Genomic DNA, 25,380 nt, shown 5'->3' on the forward strand with positions numbered 1-25,380 from the left:
AGTCAAATCGTCCTATCAGCTACAAATCTAGAAGCATAGGCTAGATTAAATGAAGTAGTTTTAACTGATATGCCATGTGTAATAATTGATCTGCATGAAGTGTTCTTGAATGAGTACCATTTCAGGTGAGCAGCTTGTTACTCACAGAGGTGATGTGCATATCTTAAATGGAAAACATCACACCCATGCACGTGATGATACAATGTCCTTTCTATCAGATCCTGAGGTTCATATCCAGTTAACTCCGCAACCCTGATAATAAAGACAAATAAAATTGGAAATTACTTGCAATGACGGAAGTAATGGTGTAGTGGTATAATTATTTGACTAACAATCCAGGCTAATGTTCTGTGACATAGGTTCAGATCCCGCCAGGATTGAGATTGAAAGTTGAATTCAGTACAAAGCAGCAATAACATGAATGGTAGCTATTGTCAATCATTGTACAAACCCATCTGCTTCATTCATTTCCTTTTGGAGAAACAAATATGCTGTCTTTACCTGGCCTGCCCGATATGTGATTCCAGATACTGGACAACATAGTTGGCACTTAACAGCCGTCTGTACAATTATGGCTGGCCAATAAATGCTAGACTAGCCGGTGATGCCCATATCCCATGAATGAATTTTAAAAATGAAATAAAGTTGGCTGTTTCATGTGCGCCAAGATTTTGAATTTACAGAAATAAAGTAGATAAAAGAAATGTATTGTTAAACAATTGGAGCAATTTATGGTGGGAATTAGAATATTGTGTGTCTTTTTTGGTGTCTTATTTCTTGAAGTGGTTTAGATTATAGTGGAAAAGAAAACATGGACAAAACCAGATTTTTGAGGTTGGGGCCTTAGTGAGAAACAACAGAGGAAGGTTTTATTTCATTAGAGCAGAAAAAGAGCAAATCTGCTCAAAGTTCCCAAGAAATAGGACTAAGTGGTTAGCTTTTCTAAGAAGTTGCCTCCAGTGCTATGGAATAGATCCATTGTAAGGGAATCCATGGACTCTTGCAATTACCACCATTAATAAACATAGTGTGTGGTTCATACAAAGTTTTAATGTCATTCACTGTAAGTTTGGTTCTTGGATTCTAGGTTCATGAGAGATATGAGTTTTTCTGTGTGTCTGAAGTTAATAACTAACTTGTAAGTATTTCTGGCCATAGGGATCTCTTTTAAAACAGTTTTTGGAGCCTAGTTTTAGAATTAATGGAAGTTACTATCAAACAAGAGAAACTAGCTCCAATTTCGAAAGTCAGGGGAGGATTTTTTTTCAGCTTAAGGGAAACACTGATAGTTTAGAGGGATGTTTTACTGAGAAATTTGAGCAGTTCTTCAAAGGCCTTGGATTAAGACGTCAGTATAGACCAGATCTACCGATAAGGGACAGCTATAATGAAACCAGATTGCCTACAGTAAAGAGTTAATGATAATCCCATCAGGTGTATTGGGATACAACCCTGAAGATATTACTTAAAGATGCATACATTTAGGTTCAGATATATCATAACGCCATGTTTGAAACTATCAGTTGCTGTTAAATCATTTTACCAGTTAAAATTCTTACCTTGCATCTAGGAAAATTAGTTTGAGATCCAGACTGGCTCTGAACATGAACATGTTGCTGTGAAGTTTGATTTCTGTGATAGCACTGGGTGGTAATGAATGTCCCACTGCCACTAGTCCCACAATCTGGTAACAGCCATCATAGAGAGTGACATCAAATACATACTGACGGATTTTCAAATAGCCACTGCAGTGGATTACCTATGGAGAAAGATAATTTCAGTTGATTTATGCATGGTGAAAATATTTTCTAAACACACAGAAGAGGCTAAGCAAATAAAACTGCTCAAGGAAGCTAAAAGTGGGAACTTTATTAAAGAATACTAAACTGTACAATTACTTTCACACTAACTTGTCCCACAATCTATTTAGCAACAGAAAACTGCCAAAAAAAAGGGCAGTCCAGGTGCTGAGGTGCATTGTCGTGGCAATATGGTTCAGTATGGTCAGAACACAATGTACATTTACAATTATAATTGCCAACCATGTCTTTGGGAGGAGATTTCTGTTCAACATTTGAGTTTACGATGATCTGTAACAGGGAGATGGAGAGATACCAAAAAGACTCATGATCTTTATGTTGTTGTTAGTGAAAAAATGTTGATCCCTCCTACCCATTACTAGGGATATCCCTTATTTTGATCAATAGAAATTAGAAAAAAAACAATCAAAAATGGATAAATGGTAAGCAAAAAGAATTTAGTGCATTAAATAATTTTCAGCTTTCTTGTTGAATTAGGTTTTTAAAATATCTGATGCACCTTTGACTTAATGCAATTAAAAGTTGCTTGGGAAAGCCAGGCAAATGGTTGGATGATACCTGCTGACTGATGGTTGCTGAGCTGCTCATGGTAGGGGAATGTCATGCTAAGGTCAGCATCTGGATTAGTGGTGCTGGAAGAGCACAGCAATTCAGGCAGCATCGAGGAGCTAAGGTCAGCAACCTGGTCAGGATCAATAATGTTGAACATAAGTTAAATAGACACTTCGGAGTTCTGCCTTTGAGAACAGAAGAAGATTAGCAGAAACTCTGCAGAAAATGGATTACATTGGCTCCATGGTAATGAACTTGCATTTATATACCATTTTAACACAGCTCTCAAATCATTTCAAAGTGCGTGATATAGAATGAATTATATTGTGCAGTTACTCTTGCTTTATGCCTAAAATAGATTGTACATGATCTGTGAAAGGAGTAGACTTGATGGCTCAATGGCCTTCTCTCTTTCCTTCTTGGTTTATTCCATATTATTCTCAGATGTAATTGAACTTTTAAGGTAACATTTGTGCCTCATAGGTGCCAGGTGATGACCATCTCCATTAAGAGGGAATCTAGCAATCACCCCTTGATTTTCATTGGCACTACCATTGCTCAAAATCCTACTATTACCCTGGGTTACCATTGACTAGAACAGAACAGAACTGAACCAACCACATCAATGCTATAGCTACACAGCTCTTCATAGTCTAGGAATTGTGTGGTGAATAACACACCTCCTGTCTCCCCAGTGTCTTTCTATCATTGACAAGACACAAGTCAGGAGTGTGATGGAATATTCTCCACTTCCCTGAATGAGTGGAGCTCCAATACTCAAGAGGTTTAAAACCATCCAGGACAAAAAAAACATGCTTGTTGGCACCCCATTCACCACCTTCACCATTCACTCTGTGCACCATGATGTGTAGGAACAGCAGTGTACACCATCTACAAAATGCACTGCAGTTGACTCACCATAGCTACTCTGACACCAACTTCCCAACCCATAATCACTGCTTTCTGGAAAGGCAAGGGCAGTACATGGGAACACCATCTCATGCAAGTTCTCCTCTAAGTCATTCACCATCCTTCAGTTTGGCCTGGTCAAATCATGGAACTTCCAAACAGAACTGTGGGTGTTCCTACACTCCAGGACTGCAGTGTTCCAAGGAGGCAGATCTCCATCATCTTCTCTAGTACAATTCACATCCCGTGAATGATTTTTTTTTAAATATGCAGGGATTTTTGCATAAAATCAAATATTTAACCAAATGATCATCTTAGAATTGTCTGATTCTCAGTTAAGTTAATCTATTTTCTGAACAGCACAAGTCTAATGTCACATCTGATTTATTCTTTTGCGGCTTCCTGTTTCACCTCCACATACCTTTGAGACAGTATGTCCACAATAATTCCTCCTTAGTTATCTTAATTTTCTCCTTTCTCTGTTTATTAATTTTCCTTCAAAATAACTTTGATTGGTCTTCTTTGTTATCTGTCAGTTTTCTTTATTTGTTTGTTCATCATGTTCTGTTTGGACATTGAGGTCAGCATGTTGCTGAGGAAAGATTTCTAGAATAGGTTTGAATCGCCTTCCTTGTAAATCAGACTTCCTGACTGACTTATTTTGCAGGATTCCACCTTCCTGCTATGGATGGAATGCTGACATTGAAAAATTCACTTACCCAAAAAGAAAAGTCAATAAAAGAGAATAATCCTTTAAGATACAAAAACTTCATTGTAACAGGAAGTCTAAGCCTGTACTATGGTGTAGTATAAAAACAATTTAAGTTGTCAGATGGTTTCCATTTAGTTATTGATATTCAAACGTATTTGTTTGAACTGTCAATTATTCCTATTCATAAGGGGAACTTTCCAAGATCCCTGTTGGCTCTGTTGTTTAATGCACTGCCTAAAGTGAAATTGAACCACACAAAGGATCAGTTTCCATCCTGACATTTACTGAGTTAACTAATTCAACTCCGGAGTTGGCAGGCATACTACAATCGGCATTCGTTGCCTTTGCCTAAATTAGCCACAATACCAATTATTGATTGGCATTCAGTGATCCTTGATGGAAAATGTGTGTGGTCACAAAACAAAACTGCCACAGGCCATGTGGAGCTCTGCAACATGGGGTTCAGTAAAAGTTATAGTCAGGTCCAATGCATAGCATCACTTGGTTTTGGAGCCCTGTTTTGCATGCTGCAGTTACTCATCTCAGGCCACAAATGAAGTTTGATGATAACATAAACTGAGTCATTGTCTGTTTCAATTCTATTCTCTCATTGAAGTTCAACTCAAAAGGCAGAGATGAAATTATAAACTACAAAAGCATAAAGCACATATCTCCCTTGTTATTGAAGTTCCTTAGCTTATTATTCTGAATAATATATAGAAATGTTATGATTTTGTTTTTTACTAACAGGAACATCATAGCAGTATCCATTGGCAGCTGTCTGTCACTGAGCTGCATAATATAACAAGCTGTGATCTTGGCATTTGTGTATTGACTGTTGCAAATATCACTGACCAACTTTATTAAACATATTTATGAAAACGTCTGGGCATATGGCATATGCTAGAGATTCCATCCATTTTGTAGCTAGAATAAAGACTGATGAACATGAGGAATGTAATAATTTTATCTCACAGCCATTATAGTGAACCATGAAAGAGAGTGCAAAGTTAAATTAAGTGACAGAGATCAAAGGTCTGACAAGTTCCATATTGGTAGGAGAGAAATTTGTTGGAAGTTAAGTTTTTTTTAATGCTTTCAAGGTAGGTGAACAGTAATTTACTAAATTAAACAGATGTACAAAAATATCTTCATAACCTTTGCTGAAGTTGTGTCTGATAGGATATTCCATCACCATTAATCCTGTCAAGAATGGAAGAATGGTTCCCCTTAGATTAACCTTCAAGCTTCTAAGTACTCATCCTTTCAGTGAATAGCCCAGGTTCTTAATTTTTCTTCTTATCAATAGTGATCAGTATGTTGTCATTAAATTTCATTGATATAGGTAAAAATCAGTATCAAGATTCAAAATGTGCCAAGCTTTCTGACTTCAGCAACAACATAACTGATGGAGGGGAGGCTGGAGAAATAATCCTTTTACATGTGTGAGGCTGGTGTGGTAATTCAGAAGGCTTTCTGGCATTTTCCTCTGATTTTCTGTTTCTTATTAACTTCCGAAGAGTCAAACATTTGCCATAATTTAAACTCAACAGTCCAAGTTCACCTAAGTGGCAATTCTGCATGCATTTCCCAGTCAGTTACTTTGATAAGAGGAGCCTTACAGCTGGACACAATCCCTTCCATACTTTCATTTTCAGACTGGATGGTAACAAGGTACATGACCCAAAGCTGATCTTCCACGGGCTAGACACTAGGGTTCAAGGTAAACAGCTAAAACCGTGCTGAGAAAAGAATTAAACCTGGGGCTTTCAATGGCTCAAGGCCACATAAAAGGAGATATCACTCCACTGAAACATCCAGAGAGAAAATGGAGAAAAGTATCAGATTACATTACTGACCCTGGCATTTACAATCCTTAAAATTCAACTGAAGGATAAATTCACAATGAATATTCCTGCTTATTTTGTATTAGCAGTTGTGCCTTTAAATGCTCTAGAAATTGTGAGGCTTCTCTGCCTCTGTGTCTCTTTCCTCTTCTGAGACTCCTTAAATCTAACCCCTTATCATTCCTAATATCTTCTGATGTGACCCAATATTAAATGTTATTTACTAATGCTCACGTGATATGCCTCAGAGCATTTTAATACATGGAAAGCACCATATAAATGCAAGTTTATTGCTGTTGTAGCTTAAAGCACTAAGCAAAAATATTGTAATAATTCGTTGCCTTATTCCTTGAAAAAAAGATTTGGAGCGGCAGCATGAGACAGCCAAATTGTCACCTCAATTATCCCAAAAGGAAGACTCATATACTTATAAATTAGGCTATGAGAAGTCTGAATGTCAGAATTTGAGAAAAATTTTTTCAATGATTGTTTACATTTTCTTACCTTGTAACCACCACAAGTCAAACCTGCATTTCTTTTGGCCAGAACACATTTCATCCGTAGAAAGAAAGAACGCTCAGTTTCATATTCTGAAAAAAAACATCAAACAATGTTATTGTACCTGAGCTTTAATAACCTCATAAACCATGCTGTGTTATTATACAAGATGCCCAGGATTATTGTAGCCAAGTGAAAAAAAAGAACCAAACTGTCTTTTAACATAATATTCATTACTTGTTCTGGGATGTGACTGATGGCCAGATTTATTGCCCATCCTTAGTTCTGCTGAGAAGTGCTGCTGGGCTTCTTCTTGAAATATGCAACTGAAAAGAGTCTTCCTAGAGAAGGTATTCAAAATTGTGTTGCTCAGAGATTATATTTCACCTTTGGGAGAAACATTTGGATTTATTCTTTGATGTTGTAAATACACATTATGTTTTATTATGTTCTGAATCCTTTACATATCTAAAATTAGATTAGATATTTTAAAAATTACAACATTAGAACCACAAACCAATTAGAATGTAGCTGGAGTGTACGACTATGGTGTGTTGTGGTGAAGGCTGAGCATTTGATATGTGCAGGAGATTGTGTCCATTCAGTAACTAGAAAAAGAAACTGTGCTTATGTGAAAGATGGTAATTTTATTTCATCGCCCTTACAGTGAACCATGGAATTGGGTACTGCAGGAATTGTAACAAGGGTGGCCGGGTGGACCTTGTAGAATATTAGTCCCCTGATTCGGACTATTAATCTGGAGCAATCAGGGACCCTTGGCTGACAGGAAAAAAACACATCTGTCCGACATCCCTACACTCTGAAAGCTGACTCTGAGGGAGCTGGGTCAATGTCAAAGACTTTCCACATGTAAACAAAGGGCGACTTGGTGACTGGATACCGGCCTCTGTGGAGTTAGATTAGATTAGATTCCCTATAGTATGGAAACAGGCCCTTCAGCCCAACAAGTCCACACCGACCCTCCAAACAGCAACCCACCCAGACCCATTTCCCTACCCTATACATACCCCTGACTAATGCATCTAACACTATAGGCAAATAAGCATGGCCAATTCACTCAACCTGCACATCTTTCGATTATGGGAGGAAACTGGAGCACCTGGAGGAAACCCACACAGACACAGAAAGAATGTGCAAACTCCACACAGACAGTCACCTGATGTGGGAATCAAGCACGGGTCCCTGGCGCTGTGAGGCTGCCGTGCTAACCACTGAGCCACCGTACTACCTTGTTACTTGAGGTACAAAGGGTCAATTAATTGATAGAGATTATTGAGTTGAGCATTTTCAAAGAATTTGTTGGAAGTAAGGTTTTAAAAATTCTTTCACGGCATGCTAGCATCACTGGATTAGGATTAGGATTAGGTACCTACCCCTAAATGCTCCTGAACTGAACTGGGAGGTGGTTAGTTCTGGATACAGAGTCAAAGGATCTGGTGACCGTTCACACTGATGAAAATGAACAGCTCTCAGTCATGCATTACTCACCAGGTAATCACCACTTTTAAATAGTTCACTAGAAGTTTATACTTAGCAAAGAAGAAATTATTTCAAAACCTTTTCATTGACTGGCGTAACTTCTCACAGCTTCAGGTTTGTAGATATGTAATAGGAAATTATTATCTTTGCTTTAATGGTGAATATTTTTTAAATGTTCTAGTTGAGGTGCTAGAAATAACTTATCACCACAGCACAGATCATGTTTTTCATTTTAGGTAATTATTGCTTTTTCAATTGGAAAACAAAACAAAATCTTGATTTTCCAAAAAGAGGAAAGAATAGATATCTGACACCAATTGGGTAGCTCAACAAAGATGTGATGGGTTTACTGATCTTAATTTTATATTTTGCCATTCTGGGATCGTTTTTGCTAAAATGAATTTCAAGGATTTAGCATATTTTTATCTCTCTTTTTTTCTTCTCCAAGGTCTTGGTCTCTGATCTTGGCAAGAATGAACCATTTAGGTGTTTTCTAAGCTATATTTTTCAAAATTTACATTACAGTTCTTTGTTTCTTTAACAAATTTGCTATCGATTTATTTGTTGTTCTTTCTCACATCACGATAGTTTACCAATGATGACAAACTATTCATATCACCAACTTCCCTATAGCTGCTGTGCAACTGGGTAACAAATGGCTGGCAAACAGTAATTCTGATGTAAGACCATATGTCGTTTACAGCCCGACTGACCAAATTCCTTCAGGAAGGAGCAAGGAGTCTGATTATCAGCAAATGCAAGATATTCAGATATCCAGAATGCCTTGATTGGCAGTCACTTTGTTTTTAATTTTATTCTTATTGGTTCGAAGACTACACCTTGATCCTCTGACTTGTGGCTCCAAACGGTTGTTAGCTCTTACTAAAGCTGCACTATTTGAATTTTCTGGCTCTTGTGTTTAAAGATGCCCTTGTGTTTTTATCAATTTTTTCTGTTCCCCATTTCAATTTCTGAGCAAATTCATATTTGTATTCCTGAGGTCTATTATTTTTATTTAGATAATTTCCTCTGTAGTTTGCATGTGAGAGATGTTAATGTAAATAGAGAAGATTTGACTACCAAGTGCAGAATAATCTGACAGGTAACTTTATGATAAAGGCTGAGAGAGAGAATTGGACAATTAGTATTTAAATTACTTCAGCAAAATGTGTATTTACCTGCATCCTAATTAGATGTACTCTTTCTTGGTTTCAATCAAAAATACAATTAGCATTTACAGATGTTTAATGTTTGTCTTTGCTGATACAATCACAGGTGTACGTCAGGGCAAACAATCACATTTACGTCAGCATTACATCATTGACAATATCAAGTTTAAATCTGAATGAGACATGGAAGTCATCAAAATATAGTGACTGCATGATAGGATTATTTGTCTTTGCTGATACAATCACAGGTGTACGTCAGGGCAAACTATCATATTTACGTCAGCATTACATCATTGACAATATCAAGTTTAAATCTGAATGAGACATGGAAGTCATCAAAATATAGTGACTGCATGATAGGATTAAAAATAATCAAAACTGGTGAAGGATGATTTTTGTGATTGTAATATTTAACTGATATTCCTGTCCCGTTAGTAATGTCAACCAGTAACGTTTTGTTCTAGTTGAGTAGAATATTGTATTTTCTAACTGCACAGGCTTATTCCAATTTCACTATCAGTAATCTATTCTATTTTGTATTTTTATTTAGAGGGAAATTACTTAGCAATTGGCTCTCATAATGATTATATTTACATCTACACAGTTAATGAAAATGGCAGAAAATACAGCCGAGTTGGTAAACGCTCAGTAAGTTGCATTTAATGAAAGTTGAAACTGCATTGCAAGTTGTTTTTGTGTTACAACAGTGGTTTATTAAATCAGAGTGTAATGTGTAAAATCAGAGTGAGAGTAATGTTAGGAGCTAAGTAGGCCATTCAGCCCATTGAGCCTATGATTATGGCTGATCAAACACTTCAGTGCCTTTTATCCACACTATCCCTATAACTATTTACACCGTTGATAATCAAACTGTATCAACTGTTATTTCAAATATGTTCAAAGACTGAAACTCTCACAACATTCTGGAAAGAGAATTACAAATATTTATTGCCTTCTGGGTGAAGAAATGTCTCATTATCTCTGTCCTAATGACTTCCCACTTATTTTACAGAATTCTGTAAATGCTCCTGTAAATATTTTGTAAGTTTGAATGAGATCACCTCTCATTCTTCAACACTGTAGAGAATACAGGCCCAATTTCCCAATCGCTCTTCATAGGACAGTCATGCCATCCTGGGAACAAGTCTGGCGAACTTTTGTTGCACTCCCTCTCTGGCATTATATGTTTCCTGAGGTAAAGAGACCAAAACTGTATGCAGTACTCCAGGTGCAATCTAAATATGCTCAACTACAATTGAAGCAAGACTTCACTACTCCTGTACTCAAATCCTCTTGTAATAACATTCAATTAGCCTTCCTAACAGATTACTGCACCTACGTGTTAGCTCTCAGCCACTTATTGGTAAGAACACCAACATCTCTCACTTTTTAAGAAATATTTGGCACATCAGTGTTCTTCCTACCAAAGTGGATAACCTCAAATTTTTTCGCACTTTATTTCATTCGTCATGATCCTGCCAACTCACTAAACCTGTCGAAATCTTCCTGAAAACATTTTATATCTTCCTCCCAACAAGCATTCCTGCTTAGCTTTGTAATAGTTACAAATTTAGAAATGTTATATTTGGTGCCCCCATGACGTTTTTCGAGATTTATAAAATCATGAAGGACATGGATAGAGTAAATAGACTAGGTCTTTTCCCTGGGGTGGGGGAGTTCAGAACTAGAGGGCATAGGTTTAGGGTGAGAGGGGAAAGATATAAAAGAGACATACTTTTTCACACAGAGGGTAGTATGTCTATTGAATGGGCTGCCAGAGGAAGTGGTGGAGCCTGATACAATTGCAACATTTAAAAGTCATCTGGATGGGTATATGAATAGGAAGGGTTTGGAGTGAAATGGGTCAGGTGCTGGCAAGTGGGACTAGATTAGGTTGGGATATCTGGTCAGCATGGACGAGTTGGACCGAAGGGCCTGTTTCCATGCTGTACATCTGTATTACTCTATGACTCTACGAATGGCTTCCCACTATATTTCAAAAACAAATAGGAAATCCTGTTAGGTAACTGCTTTTAACTGATGGGCTATGCTGTACCACCAAAAGCAGTAATCAGGGTACTGGAGCATCACATTTTAAGTTGAAGTATCAAGTACATTTATTTTATTAAACTATAGAAGTAAAAGAAGTCAATGTTCAAAAACATAGTTTTGTATTTAAAAGAGGGCCTTTCGCCTGTCCCCATGATACTAATAAAAGGTTAAATTATGAGATCAAATTGAATAATTTTACTTGTTTGCCTTTAAATTTAGAAAGCTGACTGATGATTAAACTGAGAACTGGAAAATTATAGAAATACTTCTGTAGGTTTGCTCGCTGAGCTGGATGTTTCGTTTTCAGAAAGTTCATCGCCATACTAGGTAACATCATTAGTGAGCCTCCGGATGAAGCACTGGTGGTATGGCCCGCTTTCTATTTATGCGTTTAGTTTTCCTTGGGTTGGTGATGTCATTTCCTGTGGTGATGTCATTTCCTGCTCTTTTTCTCAGGGGGTGGTAAATGAGATCCAATTCAATGTGTTAATAGAGTTCCAGTTGGAATGCCATGCTTCTAGGAATTTTCGTGTGTGTCTCTGTTTGGCTTGTCCAAGGATGGGTGTGTGTCCCAGTCAAAATACTTCATATGGTGAAAATGAACAAACTAGATTTTATCAGGGGGTGATATCCAATACAAAGATTGTAATCTCAAAGTTGGTGATAAGCCAGTTATGAGTAAAATCAAGAATCATTTTTGAACACAAAGGTTAATATAAATGTTGGATACTTTCATGAAAGATTGCAGATTCTGGAACTGAAATGGTTCATAATGAGATTTTTTTATTGCATAAGTGTATAAAGAATATGGAACAAACGTGGGTAAAAGGAATTAAATATGGATCATACAATGTGATGATAACACAGGTTTGAGTGGTTGAATAGTCTGCATGTGTTTCTGATATGATTCCAACACTTTGAACTGAACTTCCTTTCCGTAAATAAATTTAAATGTTTTTTTGCTTTGGATTTCTCAATGTTAAGTTTTCTAACACAAAAGCAAAATACTGCAGATGCTGGAAATCTGAAATAGAAACAAAAAATGTTGGGAATACTCAGCAAGTCAGGCTGTATCTGTAATGTTTAAGGTTGATGATCTTTCATCAGAATTGGGAAGTGTTAGAAATATAATAGGTAGTAAACAAGTCAAAAGTCTAACGTGTATATTCCTGTGACGAGTAAAGAAACAAAACATATGTGCAGAAGAGGTATGAATGGCAGGATGATGAAAGCAACACAAAAAGGAGAAGAAAACATGAAAATAAAATCAAAACCAGCCTGATAGGGAAACTAAATGGGGTCAAAGGTTATGGTCTCAAATTGTTGAACTCATTGCTTGAAAGATAAAGTATATTACTTGCATTTGTAATGAACTTCATTGGAGCATTGCAGAAATCCATGGATTGAAGAGGTCATCATGATAGAAAGATTGAGAATTAAAATGACAGGCCTGGATTCTTATGTTTTGTTTTTCTCTTCTTTCCTCTTGCTGCTGCCAACTGTTCATGACTGTGCCACGCACACTTCTTTTAGACTTTATATTTTTGCTGATTTCGCTACCTGCACTGCCAACTAATTTGTCTTTAATCACTCCTTTCTTCCACTCTATCTTAGACCTTCTGTTTTGTCCATATCCCACCCTCCTCTTTTCACTTGCTTAAGATTTATTACAGTTCAAACTCTTCACAACTCTGATGAAAGGCTACTAAACTAAAAATACTAACTGTTTTCCTTTTCACTTACCTGATCTACTACTTCCAGCATTTTCTGTTTTAACTTCTAGTTTGTTTCCTGTAAAAACAGATTTTCTTAAAAAAATCTCTCTTTTCAAGAATTTCAAGCTAGTTAGACTCTTTCCAGAGATATTCATACTAACACCAAATTCAGACTAAACCAGTTCTTTGAATATTCCATGAAATTAGAAGTGTGTGTACACTTTTCAATCTCTTTAATGCTAATCTTTTTCATCATCTTTTTGACTGTGTCTATTCCTGAGGAGACACTGCTGGGGTTTTAGTTCCATTAATGTAGTGTGACTGTACTATTTTCTTTACTATTAGCACGAAGATTTGACCTGCAACAATAACATTGTTATAAAATGCCATCAGGTGATTGCCAGCATAAGTGCCATATAATGTATGAAAAATAACTTCAATGCGATTACAGTTTATTGTGCCTTTGTTGTGTTATAAATTTCATGCCTCAGAGATCATAAATATGGCAAGAAAATCAAAAGTCCCATTTTATAAGCATCAAAATCCAAGCTGTGCCCTGCTTGTTCTGCTTTCATGGAATCATAAGATCCCTACAGTGTGAAAGCAGGCCATTCAACACATCAAGTTGACACTGACCCCCTGAACAGCACCCCACCCAGACCCACACCCCAACCCTATAATTCTGCATTTTCCATCACTGACCCACCCAGTCTGCACATTCCTGGACACTATGGGCAATATAGTATAGCCAATCCACTGAACCTGTACATTTTGACTGAAATAAAATCAAGATATTGTATTGGACATAACTATGGCTCCAATATAGCCTAAGCTGACTAAATGTCTTACAGGCCGATTTGTAAACTTGCATATAAGGCAGCACAAATATATCTGTAAGTGTTCAACTTGACTGACACTATTAAGCTCCGTTGAATAATAATAGTCTAATCAGTGGGACTTCTGCCAGTTACAAGAGCATTTGAAAAGCTTGAAATTTCATTGAGCTGAAATTTTGATTTTCCAATGCAAAGAATTGTCTATCGCCAAGTGCAGGCTGACACTGTGTAACATCCCAGACGCTGTGTTGAGCAATACATTAAAGCTTGGAACAGCTGCTGCAGGGGCACAGTGGGGTAAAGCCACTGAATTAAACTATGATAAACCCCTCAAGTTACATGCTTGATGTGCATTGAACATTATAAATATTGAATGAAATTGTATATGAGTACCATACAATATTGAATGAAAGTGATTTGTTTGGCATTTTATGTAATGTCAACTTTGAATGGTCACGTAATGCATTTTTATGAATTTTATGAATAAATAATAATTTTTTTAAAATGTACAACGTATTTATGTACAATGAAATAGTAAGCCAGTACTTTATAAGAAGATTTGCAATTTTATACTGTGGACCACCTACATTTTTAATTAAATATTGTTTATATAAATAGTTTTTTTTTTAATTTTGAGGCAAGATATATGTTGAATAAATAAGACAAATCTAGGCTGTATATAATCTGACGCAAAAGGCCAAAAAGGATTTGAAGGGATGCTAGATAAGTACCAGAGAATAGAAGGAATATTCTTTTAAGGTGAGACGAAATGGAGCTGGAAATGACTGGAAGCATAAATACTAGTGAGACTGAATGACCTGTTTCTATACAATACTCTGTATGTAATTATATTCATTCAATATCTACCTGACACAAACAACTTGCAATTTGGTTACTTGGCTCTTTCATATAAGAATGTTGTTCATCTATGTTATGTATTACATGAATGTTGCCAAGGTGCAAATGTACCATTTCCTTGTTTAACATAATGCCTCTTTTATAGAGTCATTGAGATGTACAGCACAGAAACAGACCCTTCGGTTCAACTCGCCTATGCCGACCAGATATCCCAACCCAATCTAGTCCCACCTGCCAGTACCTGGCCCATATCCCTCCAAACCCTTCCTATTTATGTACTCATCCAGATGCCTTTTAAATGTTGCAATTGTACTAGCCTCCATCACTTCCTCTGGCAGCTCGTTCCATACATGTACCATCCTCTGAGTGAAAACGTTGTCTCTTAGGTCTCTTTTATATCTTTCCCCTCTCACCCTAAACCTATGCTCTCTAGTTCTGAACTCCCCCACCCCAGGGAAAAGACTTTGTCTATTTATCCTATCCATGCCCCTCATGATTTTATAAACCTTTATAAAGTCACCCCTCAGCCTCCGACGCTCCAGGGAAAACAGCCCCAGCCTATTCAACCTCTCCCTAAAGCTCAAATCCTCCAACCCTGACAACATCCTTGTAAATCTTTTCTGAACCCTTTCATGTTTCACAACATCTTTCCAATAGGAAGGATACCAGAATTGCACGCAATATTCAACAGTGGCCTAACCAATGTCCTGTATAGCCACAACATAACCTCCCAACTCCTGTACTCAATACTCTGACCAATAAAGGAAAGCATACCAAATGCCTTCTTCACTATTCTATCTACCTGCGACTCCACTTTCAATGAATTATGAACCTGCATTCCAAGGTGTCTTTGTTCAGCAACACTCCCTAGGACCTTACCATTAAGTGTATAAGTCCTGCTAAGATTTCCTTTCCCAAAATGCAGCACCTCGCATTAAACTGAATTAAACTCCATCTGCCACTCCTCAGCCCATTGGCCCATCTGATCAAGATCCCATTGTAATCTGAGGTAACCTTCTTCACTGTCTACTACACCTCCAAATTTGGTGTTATCAGCAAACTTACTAACTATACCTCTTATGCTCACATCCAAATCATTTATATAAGTGACGAAAAGTAGTGGATCCAGCACCGATCCTTATGGCACTCCACTGGTCACAGGCCTCCAGTCTGAAAAACAACCCTCCACCACCACCCTCTGTCTTCTACCTTTGAGCCAGTTCTGTATCCAAATGGTGACATGGGCATCAAATTTGAGGGAGCTATACATTAGAGCTCTTTTGTTTTTTTAAGGCCTGCAAGTAACTGATTTTGTATGAGCTATACCTGTTGCTCTTAAATTTTATTCATGTCAGAATCATTTAGATTCCAGTTTAACTTGGAAGAACATAAAGCACCATGGATGATTGAAATTAAAAATCGGAACAGAAAGTGCTGGAGAAACTCAGCAGGAATGGCAACATTTACGGAGAAAGAGAGACAGAAAGAAAGAGTTTATGATGTCCAATATGACTTCTTCAGAAGGTGGAAATGTGATAGGTTTTATACCATAGAAAAGGGTAGAAGCATTGAGTGGAACAGAAGGAAAATCATGAGAAGGTTAGAGGGTTAGAGATCACAGATGCCACAGAACAAAAAGCAAAGGGAGTGGTAATGGTCTCCTCTACCTCCACTGTGGTGAGACAGGATCTACAATTGTGTGTAACCCATTTCCTACACTTTTGCCTTCATCTCCCAGGACAATAATATGGTTCCCTTTGTCCTCACTTTTCACCCAATCAGCATCTTAATTCAAAGGATCATCTTTCATCTTTTCTGCCACTTTCAACAGGATAGCATCTTCCTCCTCTTTCTCTGTCAGTCTTCCAAAGGGACATCCTAGTTCACTCTGATACCAACACATTATCCCCCTCCTTTTCCCACTTAACACTTGCCTTTCAACCTCCTATGACCTCTCTGTCCAAAAGCCCAAACATTCCTCCCAGGTGAAGCAATGATTTACTTGTACTTCTTTAATCCAGTCTACTGTATTCACTGCTCACAACGTAGTCTCCTCTCCACTGGCAAGACCAAATACAGACTTAGTGATTGTTTTGTGGAACACCTCCACTCTGCCTGCAATAATGACTTCAACCCTTCCAGTTGGTTGCCATTTTATACATCATCTTGCTTGAATGCTAACATTTATATGATATATCTGTTGCAGTGTTTCTATGCAACCCAACATAGGCTGGAGAAACAACACTTCATTTGTCAGTGAGGCACTTATAGCCTTTTGGACACAATATTGCATTCAACAACTTTAGAGACCATGAACTCAATCTCCATTTTATTTTTCCTATACACACCCCAATCCTCACAAGAGTCTGATTTTTTTTGTTTTTGCTTCCAGCAGACCTGACCTATGTTCTTCTATTACTATCTACCCTAGACCTATCTCCCTTTTCTACAATCTTCACCACTTCTTTTGCCTTTTGGCATGAGATGCCATTGGTCTCTAATCTACCTCAATCTCTTCCGTTCTGTTTCACTTGTTGCTTCCTACCCTTCTCCACAGTATACATTCCATCATGTTTTCACCTCTTCCTTGTTAGTTTTAAAGAATAACCATTTTGGACTGGAAATTTTAACTCCACAGATGCTGCCAGACCTACTGAGTTTCTCCAGCAATATCTGTTTTTATTCTAATATAACTTTGTCTTTAGTCTCTCACATATCAGCCTTCATCCAATCTGCTTGTTTGAATAAAGTTATCTAAGTTAGCACAGGATACAGCCTTTATGGGTTTGTTGGCTCATATTTTACCAAGCCTTCACAAAGTTATTATTTTCAATGTTGCACAATTACAGTTAGACATGTTTAATCTCTTTAGTCTTTTCTGTTCTCCACTGCTTAAGTAGAGCTTATTTGTGGAAGCAAAGCTACATCAAAGAGTAAATTTACTGTTGCTTGTTTATTTAACTGTGTTTTTCTTATGGTCAATGATGGGGACTGCAATAAAACTTTAAATTAGACCCACAATGCCACAATATTAATATATTGGAATAAGCAGTTACGTGTGTTTATTGGTTGAGTTACCTAAGGGGACATTTTGTTGTTAATTTGATTGATTCTAATTGGCACTAAAAAGAGAAGGAACAGGTGCTGAAGATTGGCTCTGTTCACTGACCAAATTTATTAACTGTTTCTGGCATTTTACTGTTTGGACTCCAATTGGAGACTTGTTACTCAAATGCTCAGGTCAATTTGACCCAGTTCTCACTTTCTCTTGCACCTTTTCCACAAGTATTTTCCCATCTTTTCAAAGAACTTCTGTGAGAAAAATAATCAAAGTTGCTGCTGAATTAGGATTCAAAGTGACGAGAGCTGTGCTCGTTACTGAGTAGATTTGTAAATCTAGGCGAAACTGCAAATGCTGGATATTAGAGTTGAAAGCGTGGTGCTGGAAAAGCACAGCAGGTCAGGTAGCATCTGAGGAGCAGGAGAGTCGATGTTTCGGGTAAAAGCCCTTCATCAGAAATGAGGCTGTGAGCTGAGGGGGTAGTGAGATAAATGGGTAGGGGTGGGGCCGGGGGCAAGGTAAGTGAGAGTGCACTAGCACTTCCCATAACCACAACAGCAAATGTGAAAAAAAGGACAATACTCAGGTTTGGTCTGATAAGTGGCAAGTAACATATATGCCACTCAAGTGCTGAGCAATAGTCACCTACAACCACAAAGAATCTAAATATCTCCCCTTGATGTTCAATGGCATTACCATCACTGAATCCCCCATTCTCAACAATCTTACTATTGACCAGAAACTGAACTAGACCAGCCATATCAATATTGTGCCTTCAAACTCAGGTCAGATTAGATTAGATTTTAGATTACATTACAGCGTGGAAACTGGCCCTTCGGCCCAACAAGTCCACACCGACCCGCCGAAGCGCAACCCAACCATACCTCTACATTTACCCCTTACCTAACACTACGGGCAATTTAGCATGGCCAATTCACCTAACCTGCACATCTTTGGACTGTGGGAAGAAACCGGAGCACCCGGAGGAAACTCACGCAGACACGGGGAGAATGTGCAAACTCCACACAGTCAGTCGCCTGAGGCGGGAATTGAACCCGGGTCTCTGGCGCTGTGAGGCAGCAGTGCTAACTACTGTGCCACCGTGCCACCGATATTAGACTCCGTGTCGTCCAAATGCCTACTGACAATCTATAAAGCACGTCAGGCATGTGATGGAATACACTCTGTCACAAGATGCATCCTCACCACTGCTCATCATGTTGTATGAGCTAAAAACAACGAGGTAAAAACAATGACTGCAGATGCTGGAAACCAGATTCTGGATCAGTGGTGCTGGAAGAGCACAGCAATTCAGGCAGGATCCGACGAGCAGCAAAATCGACGTTTCGGGCAAAAGACTCCGTGTCGTCCTAATGCCTACTGACAATCTATAAAGCACGTCAGGCATGTGATGGAATACACTCTGTCACAAGATGCATCCTCACCACTGCTCATCATGTTGTATGAGCTAAAAACAACGAGGTAAAAACAATGACTGCAGATGCTGGAAACCAGATTCTAGATCAGTGGTGCTGGAAGAGCACAGCAATTCAGGCAGGATCCGACGAGCAGCAAAATCGACGTTTCGGGCAAAAGCCCTTCATCAGGAATAAAGCTATTCCTTATGAAGGGCTTTTGCCCAAAACGTCGATTTTGCTGCTCATCGGATCCTGCCTGAATTGCTGTGCTCTTCCAGCACCACTGATCCAGAATGTTGTATGAGCTATCTAGTACATTTGATTCTACCATTTTTTGGGTATGGGTTGATAGGGTCTTGTTGCTTTAGTGTGCTAAAGGAAAACTGCTCAGTATTCTGAGAAGAAGATCTTGTTTTAAACAAAATATTGTGCAAGTTACATTAACCTGAGAGACATCATTATAAAGTTTATAAGGAAGACCCAAATGGTAGGTCTTACTCCTTTGAGATTCTAAGCTGTTCTCCTGGCAAGTCTGTGTGTATCATAATAGTGCAAGGTGCTTAAGGAACTCCTCAGTATTAACCCTTTCAGAACCCTCTGCCCTTAAAAAAACATCTCCCCCAAGTTGTTTTTTTTCAATATTAATATTGTACATTTGTGTATATAATTGCATTTACCACTACTCCCTCTACCCCGCAAGTCTCTGGCTTCAGAATCTGTGCAGTCTAAGTGTTTCACTATTCTCCCAGAACATGCTCTCTTCACACTTGGAATCTTGTATGTCTGTGTTGAAGACTGTTGATTTTGATAGTGTTCCTTACAATGGGAGGGCTGAAAGTTCCTTTAGACTGGAGGATGCTTGATGTCTTGGATTCCCTCTGCAAACAACTGCTGTCCTGTTGAAACTGGCACCTTATTTTTTGCTATATCCTGGATCATCAAATCAGGCGATTTCTCCTTCACTGTGTCCTGAATCTGTGGACATTGCTTAATCCATCTCAACGGTGACTTCCACAGAATTGTATGCACAACATCTTCAACTGCCATGGAGGAAGCCAGGCAATGGGACACTTGGGGCAGCGGTGTCCTAACTACGTTGCTGCTATTCCACAGCCTCTGTTTCAGGCCTAGTGCCCCTGACAAGCCAGTACGCTGATGTTCCTGAGTTTGCTTGTGCATTGGTTTGAAGTCATTAATTGCCAATACCATGCGATCGTCTCCTGCCTAGATGTCTTGTCTTTGGCAGTCTTCCAAGCGGCTGAGATGAGAAGGGACTTCCTCACTTATAGAATGGTGAATCTTCGGAATTCTCTACACCGGAGGGCATTGGAGCTCAGTCATTAAGTATAAGCTTTAAATTAGAGACTGACAGATTTTAGTTTCTAATGACATCAAGTGTTATGGAGATAGTGTGGAAAAATGGAATTGATGTAGATGCTCAGCCATGATGTCGAATGGTGGAGCAGCCTTGAGGGGCTAGACGTCCTAGTCCTGCTCCTACATTTCTATGATTCTGTGCTGCATCTCCATGCCCTAGATGGCCCAAATAATCAGTACCTTCTTCTCATGCTGAATAAATTGGTATCCCTTTTTTCCTGATGAAGGGCTTTTGCCTGAAACGTCGATTTTTCCTGCTCCTAGGATGCTGCCTGGCCTGCTGTGCTTTTCCAGCACCATTCTAATCTTGTCCCTTTTTCAAGTCTGTTTCTCGATTCCAAGTCTTAATGAGTGTAAGATGAAAGCTTCAACCTTGTGTCTCCTTTAAGCAATGTTTTAAGAAAAGGCAGTAAGACAGAATTGTACAGAGATCTGAGCGTAATGGACTATGGTGAGATTTGTAGCAGAATGGGATAAGAGGTCCAGGAAGTCTGCCCTCAACACTGGAACTAACTTGCTGCATCTTTTATGCTTTTCACAAGTGACTTGGTGATTTTCTTACTCAGTAAGTGATGACTTGTCACTTAAGGGGGATTATTGTTTGCTAAACGTCTCATTGACAGCACAACTTGCCTCATTATTATCCAGCTTCCTATAATACCAAACTTGCTAAATAAGCTAAACATTGAGAAAACTTGGCATCAGTGGGTACCTGTTGAATTCAGCTTGCCACTTGCTTCAAAGTACACAGAGATACAGGGTATCAACATCTCAGAACACACTCCATGTGCATCCGTTACATGCACCTGTCATCCACTGACATTAGCTTCCGATATGTGCCAGCCTCAAAGAACCATCATGACAGATCACAATCCCTTCAGTGTGGAAACAGGCCATTTGGCCCAACAAGTCCATACCGACCCTCTGAACAGTAACCAATCCAGAGCCAGTTCCAGAACCCTATTACTCTACATTTACCCCTAACTAATACACCTAACCTGCACTATAGAATACTTCTGTAATTCAATGCTACACTTCGGGCTGCACTGGAAACTGTCTTTGTAATGTTGGAACAAGGACACAGTGCATTCAGGGAGCACACAACCAGCCCAGTGATTGAACCAGGCTGCATCTCTGGGCTCTGCACATGCTGTCATAACACACACACACTTGAAGCCGACCTGAATGTTTGCAACAGCCCTGCCTTTTCTTAGTCTTGCCTTACTTTTTACACTTTGCCCCCTCAGGCAAAAATACAAGGTTCATATTACTTCTGTCTTGCCTTGTCATATTCACTCACAGGCATCACTGACTAGGCCAGCATTTATTACCTGTCATTAATTGCCCAGAGGGCAGTTAAGAGTCAACCACATTGCTGTGAGTCTGAAGTGACATGTAGGCCAGACAAGGCAAGGACAATAGTTTCCTTCCCTCAAGGACATTAATGAACCAGATGGGTTTTCCCACCAACAGCAATGGCTTCCTGGTCATCACTGGATTCTTAATTCCAGATTTTTATTGAATTCAAGTTCCATCCTCTGCCATAGCAGAATTTGAACTTGGGTCCCCAGGACATTACCTGGGTCTGTGGGTTAATAGCTCAGTGATAATACCACTAGGCCATTGCCCCCCACTGTGTAGCATGGACACAAAGGAAAGAAGCTTGTCATGGTTGTCAGCAGGCTTCAGTCAAGTGAAGGGAGATAGCTTTTGCACAGGGAGTCCCAGCATAAGTCAAAGACAGCCTCTGATTCCAATCTAAGGACTTGGACACAGTTGGTCAGCGACTCAGAGCAGTCACAGTCAGGAGGGTCTCCATGTAAGAGTTGACAGACTGAATGTCAGACAGCCCACCACTACTGTGACTCTCTCTGTCTTATTGTGAGCTGTTTTCCTCCTGGAATGAGAGACAGGGAGGTACTAATAGTGATGAAAGTGTGAGATACGTGTGTTAGTGTTGATGTAGGTGGGACGGAACCCTGATCAAATGAATAGACAGCACAGAGGGCATACAGGATGAGCATTATCAGAGGTTAGAGTGGGTGGCAGTGAGTAAGAGAAGATGTTGCAGCCATCATGAGAGTGGTGGAGCATGAGCCTTGGTTGGAGAAGGCAGAGACAAAGTAAGTGTGAGGTATCAGAGAGAATATAGTGGCATTTATGTTGGTAGAGTAGAGAAGATCATTGATCATATTCCTAAATTGCTGCACTTTACTCCAGATGGCTGGGACTGGATGGGAACCTTGACCAGACTGGCATGATTTGAAGTAATTGCCTGAAATCTCAAAGCTTACATCAGTCTTGAAAGTTCCAAAACTTGCAGTGTTCACATCCTTTTGGAACAAAGTAGCCCAGAATTTCTAGTAGGAGAAATGCTTTCTGATTTCCCTCTTAAATAGCATACATTATGTCATTTGGAAGAGCAGTAAACTCACTGTGAGGAAGTTAGTTTTTCCATTCTTGAAGCATTCCTAGGTCAAGTCAAATGCAGGCTGATGCAGTAAACCTCCTTGTTGGCAAAACCCCAACAATGTTTCTCATTTTCCCTGACTTGCCCCCAATGAAAAATCAAAATCAACACAATATTAGAAGAAAGTTTGCAATCTCACATGCAGCATTAGCAAAAATGTAAAATAGCCAATTTGATTTGAATTGTGCTAAGTCATAAGTGGTATAGACCACAGAACAGTGCCAAAACTATTCTAATCTTATTACCTGACAGCTGTCTGGTGAAAGAAAACCTTATTCTGACAATATGGACTGAATTTGCACCTTAGGCTCAGATTTGAAAGATGTTATCTATCATTCTGAAATGTGTTGTATGGATATGTTTGCCTTCGCATGAAGCACATTTTCATGTGTGGAACTTTTATTCAATTTTTTAAATCAATTTTTTCAGCTTACAAATACCTGAAATACTAAGGCGTACTTGCCTTGTATATCTGTGAAAGAAACGATTTTGATGTTTTTAATATCATATTTGATCTTTCAGAAGTGTCCAAAAATGCTTCATGTACAATTACTTTGAAACACAAAGGCAGTAATGTGTAGGAAAATAATGATTACTTATGAAATTGTTAATTTATGCAAATAACACTTGGATCTACACCTGGGGAAATTTCCTGACAACACCATGAGGAAAGCTCTCTGCTCTGCTTTGAGGAGTTTCACAAGGTCTTCAATTTATGTCTAAAGCATTCAGGGGGCAGCAAGTCTATTAAAGCAGTCTGCACTCAGAATTATGCTGGAGTATCCACTTTGTTCGTGTGCTGATGTTTTGTAATAGACTTAAAGTCACAAGTTTCTCAGACAAGAAAGCTACTGATTGAACCAAAGTAATTTATTCTGACAATAAGACCTCCTGATGGAAATTCATAAACATTTTTGATATTGTTGTAAAAAGAGAGCCTACTGAGTTTCAAGATGGTTGATCAAAGTTCAGCAATACCAGGTGCTAGTAAAAGTTTGAATATGGTACTAAAAAGGGAACACATGTTTGTTAAGCTTTGATTATATTGTTCCTACCAGTCTCTTTGATTTCTCTTATAGCACTTGCAAAGTCTTTGATAAATAGATTAGAATCATGAGCAGCTGAAAACTGTGATTGTACCTCACCCTGTTTCGGCATTGATTTTAATTATATACAGTTTACAGAGATTGTTGATGAGATGATACCTTGCAGTAGATGAGGATGGAGAGGCTGGTGAGCTGTGAGGACAGCTGTCATCTCATCGTGATCAGAGGGATGAATGTATTCATAAATGCTGTTTCCTGTTAGTTCCACCTGGTAATGAAAATATGCCAGACCTTATTAAACACACATAACAATATGTTGCATGTAATTCCCATCACTCTACCTATTTTAATTATAAATAAAAATGGAAACCAGATGAACAAGCAGGTAAAATTTCTGAGGTCATTTACCCATCCTGGAGTCAGTCCCATTATTACCTACCTTTTTGGACAGTAGCAGGACATCTGTCCAAAGTGGATAGATTTCCAGTTTAACACATGTCCCTTCAGGACTTGACTCTAATTTCTATGACAACAATGCACAAGCAAAGTCCTGCAGATGCCGAAAATAGAACATAGAACATGGAACATTACAGCGCAATACAGGCCCTCCATCCCTCAATGTTGTCCTGCCCTGTGAAACCAATCTGAAGCCCATCTAACCTACACTATTCCATTCTTCTCCATATGCCTATCCAATAAGCATTTAAATGCCTGTTACAGCCAGTGCGTTCCACTCCCCAACTACTCTCTGAGGACAAAAACACTTCTGACATTTGAAGCTATGCCCCCTTGTGCTAGCCATCACCATCACCATTCTAGGAAAAAGGCTCTCACTGTCCACCTGATCTAACCCTCTTTATGTCTCAATTAAGTCACCTTTCAACCTTCTTCTCTCTGACGAAAACAGCTTCAAATCCCTCAACCTTTCCTCGTAAGACCGTCCCTCCATACCGGGCAACATCCTACTAAATCTCCTCTAAAGCCTTTCCAAAGCTTCCACATCCTTTCTATAATGCGGTGACCAGAACTGTATGCAATATTTCAAGTGTGGCTGCACCAGAGTACAAATGCAGCATGACCTTATGGTTCAGAAACTTGATCCCTCTACCACTAAAAGTGAACACACTGTATGCCTTCCTAACAGCCCTATCAACCTGGGTGGCAACTTTCAAGGATCTATGCACCCGGACACCGAAATCTCTCTGCTCACCTACACTACCAAGAATCTTACCATTCGTCCAGTACTCTACATTCCTGTTACTCCTTCCAAAGTGAATCACCTCACACTTTTCTGCATTAAATTCCATTTGCTACCTCTCAGCCCAGCTCTACAGCTTATCTATGTCCCTCTGTAATCTAAAACATCCTTTGGCACTGTCCACAACTCCACCAACCTTAGTGTCACTCACAAATATACCAACCCGTCCTTCTACGCCCTCATTCAGGTCGTTTATAAAAATGACAAACAGCAGTGGACCCAAAAGAGATCCTTGCGGTACACCACTAGTAACTTAATACCAGGATGAAAATTTCCCATCAA

The 25,380-nt window shown here is 38.9% G+C and overlaps 1 protein-coding gene across 1 annotated transcript in view; it reads right to left on the reverse strand.

Annotated features, from left to right (window-relative positions):
- Nucleotides 1-25,380, reverse strand: part of sim2 (SIM bHLH transcription factor 2) — a 93,909-nt gene that overhangs the window by 21,990 nt on the left and 46,539 nt on the right. The window contains exons 4-7 of the mRNA XM_043701233.1: nt 24,000-24,108; nt 6,345-6,430; nt 1,560-1,759; nt 146-252 (exon numbers count right to left, since the gene is read on the reverse strand). Of these exons, the coding sequence (XP_043557168.1) occupies nt 146-252; nt 1,560-1,759; nt 6,345-6,430; nt 24,000-24,108 (502 nt within the window). The remainder of the gene's footprint in view (nt 1-145; nt 253-1,559; nt 1,760-6,344; nt 6,431-23,999; nt 24,109-25,380) is intronic.

The sequence above is a fragment of the Chiloscyllium plagiosum genome, chromosome 12, assembly GCF_004010195.1.
Source record: "Chiloscyllium plagiosum isolate BGI_BamShark_2017 chromosome 12, ASM401019v2, whole genome shotgun sequence".
Classification (NCBI taxonomy): Eukaryota; Metazoa; Chordata; class Chondrichthyes; order Orectolobiformes; family Hemiscylliidae; genus Chiloscyllium; species Chiloscyllium plagiosum.